General features: G+C 40.1%; 1 protein-coding gene across 5 annotated transcripts in view; it reads right to left on the bottom strand.

Annotated features, from left to right (window-relative positions):
- The window catches only part of UNC13B (unc-13 homolog B), a 173,138-nt gene that overhangs the window by 80,590 nt on the left and 79,622 nt on the right, over positions 1-12,926 (bottom strand). For 4 of the 5 annotated variants that reach the window (XM_074330678.1, XM_019729033.2, XM_019729037.2 and 1 more), the window contains exon 9: positions 1,406-1,717. In XM_074330678.1, coding sequence (XP_074186779.1) covers positions 1,406-1,717 — 312 coding nt within the window. Of the gene's footprint in view, positions 1-1,405; positions 1,718-3,345; positions 11,359-12,926 lie in introns of all 5 variants that reach the window. The other variant, XM_074330677.1, reaches the window with a different exon arrangement.

Below are 12,926 nucleotides of genomic sequence, written 5' to 3'. Positions count from 1 at the left end.
GCAGCAAACAAGTGTCTACCATCTAGACATGTAAGATAGTATGCTGTACTCTAATGCCATTTAACTGGGTCAATTGTTCTAAAACATTTGTAGGTACTTCTGGCCAACGTAGCACTGGACTTCACTTGCACAGCTACTGTAGGACCTGAGAGGACACAGCCAGTAGAGAGGGACAAATACTCGTGCTGGGTATTTCTGCTGCTCTACCAAGAACTCTACCCAGATATTATCTGCCAAGTCTAATATCTACAAAGAGCCACCTTTCAGTGGGCTGTCAACCCAGTAAAAAAATCTAGTCCAGAGCTCAGTCTCCTGGATGTCTCATCTATTAGATGAGCCACCAGAGATGACTAAAAATCAGGAAAACGGAGAAGAGGAAATATGTTTATACCTTCAGTGGTGGAGTAGACGTACCAGACATTCTCTAACTTTTACCATGTCATCAGCAGCCACTGTTTTGGTCTTTCAAGGAGAAGCTGCATTAGACCTTGAAATTTGAGAGTCTCAGTCACACCTAGCCTTTATTATCACTTTACCCCAGTGCTTTTCAACTGGGGGTACTTTTGTCCCCCAGGGGAAATCTGGCAATATCTAGACACATTTTTGGTTGCCACAACAGAGGGCTGCTACTGGCATCTAGTGTGTACAGGACAGGGATGTTACTAAACATCCTACAATACCTACAATAGCCCCCCATTAAAAAAAAAAATAAAAAAAAAATATATATATATATATATATATATATATATATATAGTTATCTGGCTCAAAATGTCTATAGTGTCGAGACTTAGAAACCCTGCTTTGCCCCAACCTATCAGCAACTCTACTGACCAATGTAGCTCAATAACCACACTCAAACTCTGTACTAGGTTTCATCACAAGACTATTGCCTGGCACACTGCTAGGCCCTGGGAAGGCTGAGGGGTGGGTTAGATCTGGCTCCTAGACCAATTCTTTCTTAATACTATCCTCCTGGTTTTCTTAGCTAGTAAATAAAACAAAACAAAAAGCAATGTTCCCAAAACAATTTTAAAAATTAACAGGCTGGGAAGCCTATTTCATTCAAAGCAGCTCCTTTCAATGAAATAATCTATAGGGCTCAGGTCAGTTCTGAACTTGGGGGCTGCCATATGTGGGGTCTACTAGTAAGCCAAGAACTGCAGATGCAAGAAGGCCTGGTACACTGCAGCTAACTATAAGAACCCCAGTGCTCTTCAGAGAGCCTCAAAATATCTTGGGAATTATACCAAAAATCAAAGAAAGCAGTGTAGCGCTAAGCCTCAGTACCCTGATCACCACCATACCAAGCTGCAGAGAAAAAAATAAAAAGTACTTATATTCAGCAATATCACAGGGCAGGTCCTGAGGAAACCATGTGAGCTCCTCAAGGCAACCATTACCTACCTCTCCTGGGGGCCTAAGACGTGGTCTTTGTGTAGCACCAGGTCTGGGGGAGGATGGGTTGTGACATCTTTCATCTCCTTGGGTTCACATGCTCTCCCCTTCTCGTCTTCACCTGTCACCTCCAAGGCTTTCTCTTGTTCTCCAAAACCTGCTTGGCCATCTCTGGAGAAGCTGCCAGAGCTACGGCAGGAATGAATCGAGTCCCTCTCCCGACGGTCATCATCTTGTTCATGACACTGGTCTAGTTCACTCAGCTGAGAGCTTCCTGGGCTCACGTTACAGGAGGAGCCATACCTACTACTGCTGGTGGGGCTGTGAGAATGAGAGGAAAGACAGATGAGTAAATAAATGCAAACTAGGGATCAGGGCAAAGTGACGGATTAATCCAGGAAATAATGATCGTAGCAGTGGCAAGAATCACAAACAGGAGGTTCCTGGGAAAAGAGGACCAAACTTTACGATCTAAAAGAACTAGTCTCTACTCAGCAGTGATGACAGGGGAAAAAATACATGCTGGGTTCTCCAACAGCACTTAACGTCAACCCTACAATTGACTCTGAAGAATGCTTTATCTTAATGTGATATTTATAAGTAGGTTAAGAATTATTAAAACAATCTGTTGTTTATGTCTAAAATTCTTTACTCAGACTTCTAAAGAAACTTGTCCAGTGGCTGTGATTAAAGTTCTCTGATCTTCACATAATAAAATGAATGAACTCTTATCCCTTTTTCTCTTATTGGTTAAACTGAGGTCCTTTTTTCTTCCTCTACAATTGGTCAATGTGAATGCCTATTCCTTAGGATAAGCAAAGGAGAATGGACTTATTCCTTCAACTATCTCTCAGCCCTCAGTGTGATGAGGTAATGGAAGCCATCGGGAGATGGAAGCTAGGCTCAAGAAATTGCTCAGGGTACCTCACTGACCACCACATGAATGTTACAATAATATCCCTGGTAGCACAGGGAGTATCCCAAAGACAAACTTACCCATCTGTGACCGAGCTGCTCTCAGGACATAGCTCAGTTCTGGATAAGATGGACAAAGTCCAACTCCAGGATCTGAGTCAAGGCCATATTAACGCATTTCTATACCTGAAGAGAGTCCAGCCCAACCCCTCTCTCAGTCACCTGAATTCCCATACCCAGAAAAAAAATTTGTTTCCCTATTTGGCCCAGAGGTCAAAGCAGCATTCTTAAATCGCACTGTATGATGCTCCGTCTTAGGAGAAATAATAGTACCCTTTACAGATGGACCCTGCATAATGCTCCAGACTGAAGCATTACAGTATACAATAGTCCTGAGCTCCTGCAAGACTTTTTACTCAAAGCACTTATCAGACACAAGTCTCAAGGGTAGTAAAAGGCAGAGACTGGAAGAAGCTATGCAAACCCATGTGGAAGAGGAAGTAGAATATAGATTATCCCAAGCCGCACTTTGCACTTTGTATTTCAGTTAATGCCCTCATTGCCATTGGAGAAAGCGTCTTAGAAGACTTGGAAAAACAAAGCAATGTAGGTCTCTCCCCACCATTATAAATATAAGTGCTGAAGGCCTAAGGAAGCATCCCAGCCTGTCATGTGATTGTAATTCATATATGCCACTCAACTACTTGCTGCCTCTTTCTGCCCTCCCTTCTCCATTCCACGTTATATAAGGCAGAGCACACCAGAGTGAGTACATCTCAGGGCCTAGACTTTTCTTTAAGCAGGAAGCTCCTTGTTCCAATAAATAAACTATATTTGGCACTAGAGAGAAGGGAGAGGATGAAAAGACCCACACATTATTTCTTGTTATTTAACCTCTAATTAAATGAATGTCAGGTGCTAGGAAAGACACAGGGAGGATAAGAAGCAGGCTACAACTAATCTATCACTAAGTCGTTGCATCATAAATGGTCAATTCCTTAAAATCATTTATGATGCGTTAGTTGAAAACAGGCCTTTTGCTGATCTTTGGTTCCTTGATGCCGCACAGAGTAACTGGCTGCTGTACATTCAAAACAGAGTCAGTGCGAGCAGGCGCCACCTCCTCTTCTCGTGTTTCTGGCTGGTGAAGTAGCTCAGAGCCAGTGCAGCACTCTGCCTCGTGACCACCTGAAGGACAGGTGGGGCCAGAGAGGTTGCCTTTGGTAGCCCAGTGTTCTCCAGATGCTGCGATTGCCTGCTGGTTTTCCACTTCTCCGAGCCCTGAAAGCCCATGAGTACATATACTTGCCTTGGCCTCCAGCAGCTCAGAGGTTCCAGCGAGCTGAGCAGAGACCTTGGCGGACTCAGCACTGGCCCTAGACATTTGAGAAGACTCCAAAACTTTGTCTGCCTCACTAGAGATAAGGTCCTGGTCACCGCTGATAACCAAAACTGGAGAGGAAGATTCTGCAGGCATTCGTTCAGGACCCCCTTTGTTCTCTTTTGGCCATGGGAATAAAAGATCCAGCTTCTTCCCAAACCTTAGTTTGGGATCGCTTGGGATCCCTTTCTCCTCATGACCTCCCTCAAATAGAGTTGACAACTTCTTAAAACCTGATATTAAACCAGTCGCAGCTGCTCTATTGCCAGAGGAGGAAGGCGGGGAAAAGAAAGAGTTCAGTGGTTTCCCATAGTCAGTAGCAGAGGATGAGAAACGAAGCTTTGGCCAATTGGTCATGTTTGGGGTCTCAAAACGTAGTCTTGGCTGCTCTGTTTCCTGGGGGACTGCAGGTGGATCTTTCTGGGCATCAAGTATCCCATAACTTTCTTTAGCACACAGCACAGTCTCCTCCAGGAGACAGTGAGAAAGGGACCCTTGGATTTCCAGTGTGGCACTCTGGCCAATGGAACTTGCCTCACTGAACAGTGTAGTATTGATTTCTAGTGAATTGTCTGCCTGTGGCTCCAAGAAGTCTTGGTTTGTGGGGGCAGACTGCATAGCTGGCTTTGGCTCAAGGGGAAGAGGAGGCTGAATTAGAGGGGGAAGCTCTGTGGCAATCCCAGTAACATCTGGATGCAACTGTGGTAGCAATGAAATATGCTCTGTTTCAAATGATGTCTCTGTGTCTGTACCCTGCAACGTCCCCATGTCTCCTTCATCACTCAGAGACAATACTCCTTGCCCAGTATCATCCCCTGAGACAGAAGATGCAGCCCCAATTGTTTCAGAACCCTGGGGTTCGGGAATATCGTCAGGAATATTGTTTTCCATTTCAGTTGTTACTTTCGGATCGTCTGTCAAGGTCTCCGAGCCTGACTTTGCACTAACCGCAGTCATTCTATAGTCACTGAGAGTAGATTCTGAACCGAATGCTGCAGATGCAGCTTCTCTCCACAAATTTTCTGGAGGTACTGATCCTACAGCATCTCTGGAACCACCACTTTGGAGCCACGTAGTAGCGGGGATAGATGATTCTTGTTTGCATGCCTCTAGTTTGGAACTTTTGAAAATTCCAAATAACTCACCTTTGCGTGGCTGAGATGATATACCAGAAGAGAGAGAGATAAAGGTGTTTTTCTTTGGAGGTTTAGAACAGGAGAAAAATCCAGAGAAAGTTTTGGGACGTTCAACTAAACTCCCAGAGAAAGATTTCACTTTGGTCACAAACCCTGAAAGCATTTCTACTGAAGAGCCCATCACTGATTTGTCTGCTTCTTTATCTGCATCTCTGCTCTGAAGGTGCCTCGCACACCCCGGCTCAGCAGAGGAAAAGGCTGGCTCCTGGGTCTGTGTTAACACCTCATCAGGGGCCTTTTCTAATGGCAAGTGCAATGGGTCACTAGCAAATCTTTCATTTTGGTGGTGGTTAGTGCAAGCGTCTAAATTGTTGAGCTTTTCAATCAAATGGCTATCGTGTGAAAAAGACCTGGCCAGTGAGTCACCAGGGGAAGCTTCCTGTATGAAATCCTCTTCTTGAGGAGTTACCCCCAGGGTCTCAGGACCAATGAACAGTATTTCAGTCTGTGCCTGAAATCCTGCTGAATGAGAAATAATCTCTTTTTGCAACTGATTCATCTGGAACTCTGCTAAAGGTATCCCTGATCCATCACTGGAACCTAGTTTTCCTTGATAGGCCTTCCCTCCACAGAGCTCATCTTCAAGGGAGGTAACCTCAGTGGGAATGCTCATGGAAACACAAGGAGCTATTTGCTGTTCACGAACTTCTTCCTGGACTGTGCTATCTCTACTGTCACTGGAAACTTCTCTAGTCATTGTGCCACCCATGTCTACAAAAACACTTGGCTTCTTACAGGGCTGGGATGTCACTGGAGCAACAGTTGAAAGGCTATGTTTTTCCCCAGGAGTCTGCTGTTTCTCATCCAAAAAGGGCAAGCTGAAGAAACTAAAAGAGCTATTATGAGACGCATCCTTCTTGATACTTGAGTTAGTAATGGAAAAAAAGGAGGGAAGTGTGAATAGCCCTTCTGCTTGAGACTTGGGTTTTGGTCGAGTAGCAGAGGCTGTGTTCTCAGATTTTTCAGATCCAGTCAGGAAAGAAAATATACTCCTTCTGGTTGGCAATTCTGGTTGGGATGGAGATGTGACCGTCGAAAAACTCCAGTCTTTGTCAGAAAAATCATCTTGTTCATTTACATTTCTTCTGTTCAGAATATCAAAAGATGTTTTATTACTTCTTGAAATTTCTGTCACTGTAGGCATACCACTAGCTTCTACTGAAGAATCTGTGAGACAACTTGTTGAGAAAGATGGATTTGGTGACTGCTGGATTCCGTGGTCTCTGAAGGGTACTTCTTCAATCAAATTATTACCCTGGATATCCGCAGCTGGTGGTTCCTTTAGCCCACTGTTGTCAATAATAGTCCACCTGTTCAGACTTCTAGCCCGAACCTTCCCTCTGGAGGAAACTGGTCCAGCAGGAAAGTTCCCAACAACCTGGCCAGTTAGCTGTGTGGGATTAGAACTTGTCTTGACCTCATCCTTATTAGTCATTGAAGACATAGACTTATTTTCAGCTGTCTGTGTAGGAGATACACTGGTTTTTAAAAAATCCCCAAGGCTATCAAAAAAATTTGAAACACCAAAAGATTCATTCTTTTCCTGAGATGTTATCTTTGTATTTTTATCACCATTCTTTTCTAAGTTTGGTAGTCCTTCTTTATTCACCTGGGTTTTAAAGAGGTTCAAAAATCCAGATGCCTGTTTTTCATTTGCTGTCACACTTACCGAAGAGTCTTCTCCCAGACCAAAAAGTTTCACTGCACTTTTAAATAATGTTCTCTCAGACTCTTTGGAACACTGGTCCTGGGGAAGCTCACAATTCTTGTGTTCATCCTTACTAAACTGTGATGAAAGAGGAACTGAAACAGAGGCAGCTCTAATGATTTCATCGTCTTCTAGACCTAATTTAGCCTGAGGAGTTGTTTGGCTTACCTGGAAAACAGATTTCAATAAACTTCGTTTTTTCATATGAATGCTTTTATTTAAAGGGAATTCTTGCTTCATATTTGTAGTAAATTCTGGTTGCTGAACATTGGATACTATTTGTCTCTCTGAATCCTTTTTAAGAAGACTTTCCTCCTCATTTTGGGAGTTACTCTCTGATTGCTTACTCAAGATTAATGACTGAAAACCATCATTTGTGAGCTGTGCTAAGTTTGACTGTTGATCTTTTTTCTGCATGGCCAAAGACTCTAAGGATTCATTCTCATCAAAACTCAAAGTACTTCCAACTGGAGCACCCAAAGCACAAAATAATGAAGTCACTTTGTTCAACGAGGATGTCTCCTCTGTTTGTTGTGGACTGTTAGTCATATTCTCAAGATGAACCAAAGAGGCACCTTCTTCAGGAGACTGAAGCCAATGAAAACTGGAAAGTTGAACTAATGAATCCTTAGCTAGAGGATGGGTCTTACCTCCCTCTGTAATTCGATTTTTATTTAAGACATGATTACTAATAATTTGGGGCTGATTTCTGAGATCCAATGCACATTCAAAGTCTTCAGAACCACACAGCCTTTCTTCAAAAGATCCAAAACTGCCTTTAAACTTTTGAGAATTATAGCCTGAAAAATCTAATAACTGATCTATTTGTCCATAACTTGACTCTTCAAGTACTTGTGAAAAGGTTCCTAAATTTAGATACATGGGTGCCTCGCTTCTTGGCAAACCTATAGATAAATCAAGAGGGTCATCAACTGGTTCTTCGTTAACATAACATAATAATTCATCTCCCTTGTCAAGTACTTTAAAACTACAGGCAGAAATAACGCTGTCATCCAATATAATACTTGATAGATCATTTGTCTGTAAATCACAATTCAAAAACTCTTGATAAGAACAACCAGGTATAAATAAATAAGCATACTGCCCAGTAGAATCGGTGAGAAGAGAATAGACATATTGACCATCATGGAACATATAATACCCATAATTTCCATCTTCTGATGGCCACCACACTCCATTCTCAAGACATGACAACCATTCCTGGTATTCATGACCGAAACTTGAGAAAACAAAGTTTTCACCCATTCTTAATGATTCTTTATCAACTATGGGGCATGTAGTCTTCTCATAACCTGAAGAACTTAAGTCAATGGGCAATTCTTCTAGTGAATTCTTAGTTTCATTAATTGGAAGATGACAAGAATTTCCATGTAATGACTTAGCTGCCCACATATCATTTCTTAATAAATAATCTTCATTAAATGCAAACTGGTCGAATGAGTCACACGGTAAGTCATGCCAAATGACAGTGTTTGAATTTATTCTCAACTCCAACATATTTGCATTTTGATCTTTTTGGCAAAAACTTATTGCTGGGTTTTCTGAGTCAGGCCACAAAGAAACACCAGCTGATGGAAATGTATTTTGATTCAACATATAACAAACTGGCTCGAGTTTTCTGGAATTTTTAGAGAAATCTTTTCTACCAGAGTCCCATTCATAACAGCAAGGATTCCTCATCTCTTTAAAAGCCTGACAGTGGTTTGATGTATTAAGAATGTTAGTATTTAGTGTAGGTGGATTTAACTGGTTTGAATTTTCATATAGGTTTGCCTCAAAAACGTGGTATGGCGTCGGCCTCTTAGCCAAAGACTTCTCTAAGGGGTCCTGCTGAGTGCTTGGAGCACAGTGAAGTACACTGTTCTCAGAAGAGGGGCAATGCTTTTCACTTTGCTGATTTTTCCACGTAGGAGGGCAATGATGATTATCAATCCAAGCATCAGATAATGGTATGTTTTCTTTAGGTAAAGATAAGAAGCTTTTTGTGAAGTTAGAAGTTTCTTTTTTTTCAGAATGGTTCCTCTGGTTCTCAGAAGTCACACATGAAGTAACAGTGATCTCATCCCAGGATAAATGCTTATTTCCATTTAAACTCTTTCTGTCACCTGAAGACATGGACTTTGCTTCATGTGGTTTACAATCAGTCACATTGCTCTTGGGTATCAAGTTAAATATTCCAGAGGGTGAGCTTGGGCTATTATTCCTATGATGAGAATCAACATTTTTCAAATTTAATTCTTGTGGACTAGACAAGTTTTCAAAAGAAGAGAACCTATTAAACAGGCCAGAAAGGAGGCCTCTTTCAGTTCTTTTCTTGGAAGCTTTATTTACAAATTTGTCTTCGCTACTTTCATTAACCAAAGCGGATTTTGAAATAGAAGTCAATGCTAATGAAGAGTCAGATACTGTTAAAGATGTAACTTGTGTAAGAGTCTTCCTTTCTCGCAAAGAATCAGAAGGTGTATGTTCTTTGGGAACAACTCCAGGGGTGGCTAAAGTATCTCTTTCACAGTTCTCTACTGCCATGTGGTTACTTGAATTTAATTCCTCTATACTCCCAAACTTCCCAAGACCATTATTAATATTTGGAACTGAATCAGGCTTTATTTTATTAAGTGTGGCATCTTCAGGATAATTTATTTGGTCGTTCTTATTAAATGTCTCTGTATCACCAATTTCCCCTAGATTATTATGAATATCTGGAACTAAACCAAATTTTATTAAACTAAGTTTGGCATTTTCATGACAGTTTCTTTGGATCTCTTCATCAATCGTCACTTCTGAGCCATAAAAACTCTGGTCATTGACAGTGATATGGCTGTCAGTGAAAGGAAATTTAAACAAAGAAAAAATGCTTTGTTTCTCTCTTAAATCTTGCTGCTTTTCAGAATGACTAAGCACTCTAAAAAATGGAATATGTGGTTTTCCACTAAAGGAAAAGGAATGTCCATCTTTCTTAGCACCACTTTCAAATCCCTCTTCCTCCAACTGCTGGATTTTCCTAGATTCTGACAAAGTTTCCTTCGAACAGGTCTCAGGGGAAGCGAGCAAAAATTGGCTAAAGGATTTTCTGAGTGGCTCAAGGAAATCATCATCACCAGTAACTTTGTCCCCCTCTAATGGCTTTGAAGAAGGCTCTTTATTTGCAATTCTACTGCCAGCTACACAAGGGTGTCCTGGAGTATCTTTGGCACATATTTTTGGTTCACCTGGTAACAGAGACGGGTCTACACAGAGTTTTCTTTCCAACAGACTCTCAATATCATCTTTCTTACCTGCAGAACTAGCTAAATTTGAAGGCTCACTGACCTCTTGGGAAAACAAGAAATCCTCACTTGTGGGCATTTGGGACAACCCTGTAGTATCTCCATGACTCCTATCTAAAGCAATGATGCTACCGTCATTGCCAAGGGTGTCGTCCCTTTGATTTAACTCTGATCCATACCCAACGAAGCTTTCCTTTCTTGTCACCTTGTTCTTACCATCATCTTTTTCAGTTTTGTTCTTTTCCGAAAAGATCTTTAATGGAGTTAGCATGCTGAAAACAGACTTTATAACTGAACTCTGACTCTGTGGAGCACAGTCCCTTCCAGTAGTTTCTGTTGCATCCTGAAAGCTTAAACTTCCAGTTTTTCTGTCTGTGTGCTCATTTCCAGAGGTTTTGTCATGTCTGCCAAAATCCTTATTATCAACTGTTATAGAAGATAATGGAGATTGCATGGAAAGATCCTTCTCCAATACTGACTTGACTCTGGGTCTAGATCCTGAATTAATTGTCTCTATTTGATTAAGAGTTTCTGTTTTATCTGGAACTAAAGAAACGAGCTTTTCCACAGAGGTTGTTAGATGTTTTGTGCCTGAGCCTACCTTTTGTGTGAGTGAACTGAACAAAGAACCAACAGTACATTTCATTCCATTCAGCTCAGGAAAACAGATGGCCTTGTCCTTGTCATTCTTGACAATGATTATAGGTGGTATTTGATCCCCCGACATTTTTTGTTCTGTATTATCAATAGTATTATTGTGTTTAGGTGTTTTTTTAGTTTTTGAAAGGGAACCAAATTTATTAATCTCCTCTTCTTTCTCTGCTAAATATCCTGACACTGTTTCTACAAAACACTGAAGCTCATCCATAGTATCAATATAGTCTTCTTTGGGTTCCTCAACAGAAGACAGGGTCATCTTTTCTTTGGGGCAGCCAGACAGATCTCCAAGTGTGTTTGCATCATAATTCATTTTTTGTAATGGGAATGCTGGAAATGCTCCATAATATTCTTTAGGAAAGCCTCCAATATGATGGGCATTGGATGGATGACATGTTGGTGACAGATCATCTTCTTGGTTATCAGAAATAGGGGAATCCAAAAGTTCATCAGAAGTACTGCTAGTAGAATCTTCAAGAATATCCAGCGGAATGAAATCAGTGACATGCTGGTTTAAGCCTGATGACTTTTCACAGTTCTTAAAATCAGGAAGATCATAACCATGACTTTCCAACTTAGGGGTCCACATCCCACTCTTAACCACAAATCCATTTTTGTAGGGATGCAAAACTGGGTAATTTTGTTTCTTCGTTTCAATGTGGCAAAGGTTACAATTTTCACTATTGGGATATGAACTTTTGAAGTTAGTCTTAGTTCCTGATCTATTATTATATTGTCTTCTTTCACTGTCTTCAAAATGACTATATAAGGGTTTCTTTTTCCTTCTCCTATCTATTGTATCATATTTCCGAGGATATCTGGAACAAATAGATGTTTCAAACTTAAGGTCAAAATTAAAGGCAGCAGAGAATTCTGTTTCTTGGCTCTGAAATGGTATCTTTTTCCAGTTCTTGTGCTTTGGTTGTACTTGTTTGCTGTAATATTTATCAGTTTTTGAAGGAGTTCTAATTTCTTCTGCTTCTTTTATATTTATGTTACTGTTTTCTAAGAACTCTTGAGATATTTTTCCCTCTATCTCCTCATATATACTTTCCTGTTCTTCATTGTCAACATCAGAGAAAGCTGAAATAATCCGAATTCTGTCATTTTTAGCCTGCAAGCCTTGTCTGATGTAAAGGGATAAAATTGAAGGAATAGTAAGGCAAAGAAAAAAGGAAAACAGGAAAAAGAAACAATATAAGACTTAGTGCACATTCAATGAGAAAACTAGAATTAGTAAACTTGTGAATTTGATAAAAACCATTCAGACTGAAAAACTATAAAGAAATCCACATGTTCTTAAATTACTATTATAGCAATGTAGTCAAATAATATTTTCCACATCAGGAAAAGAACAGCTATAATAACTTTAAAATACTTCACTTGCTACCATGAGCTTTTTAGGTCCTTTTATTTTTCTAAGAAATAAACAAACAAAACGAACATGTTTCATCAATATTTACAATGTGGTTAAATGCCAAAGGATAGAACTGTTAGGTATTCCATGAAAATATATCAAGGGATTTCAAGAAACCTAAATTTGTTGATAAATTTGGGTCTGTAAATAAGCCAAGCTGTTAACTTGCTGAAAGTTATATTTGAGGCAGTATAGCCAAGAATATGGTCAAACATATTTATTTTTAAAGAAAAAAATATATACATACTAAAAATCTTCAACTATCAGAAGTCAAACCTTGTTACAGTACCAAAAAGAGCAAATTACTTAAAGCACTATAATTTGTTTGTGAAATCTAAGGCTATATGCACTGAGGATTACAGTGAAATGAAAATCATTTCTTATGCTGATTACAACAGCAGAAGCCACATGTCCAGCTGAAGTGAATGAACACAGAAGACAGCTGACCTTTCAGTTAGGTTAGAGACTGCCCGCTTCCCGTGTAGAGACAGCCTGCAGAGTAGGAGCTTGTCAGCTCAGTTTATTCTTTTATAGATCTAACATCCAGTGGTATTTATTTAGGAAACAGAAACAAAATCAAAGTGGTCGCTTAGTCATTAAAGATCTTCAAGAGTGAAACCGATATTCTTTTGACACCTGTTAACACTAGAGATACTTTGGCTATATAACATCTAACGAACTCCAACTCTACTGTCAAACCTCAAATGATCTATTTTTACATAATTTACATACATTTCCCATTATTCTGGACTCATTAGACAAAAGCCCATTTGACGGAATGAGGAAATTCAATTTTACATATATTTTTTTTTTTTACATACAGTTTCATTATTCTCCAGTACCCTCAAGAACTCAAACTAAACTAACTCAGCCTGGAAGAAGTCTTTATAGTTCCAACTTAAAATCAATAGCTAGCCATGGCTGTAGTGAATGAAGCTATTTAGTTTTACCCTTCTAATTGACTGGAAG

Source organism: Rhinolophus sinicus, linkage group LG04, assembly GCF_036562045.2.
Source record: "Rhinolophus sinicus isolate RSC01 linkage group LG04, ASM3656204v1, whole genome shotgun sequence".
NCBI classification, from domain to species: domain Eukaryota; kingdom Metazoa; phylum Chordata; class Mammalia; order Chiroptera; family Rhinolophidae; genus Rhinolophus; species Rhinolophus sinicus.
Note: the sequence above shows the minus strand (reverse complement) of the source record. Positions and strands in the feature narration are given on the sequence as shown.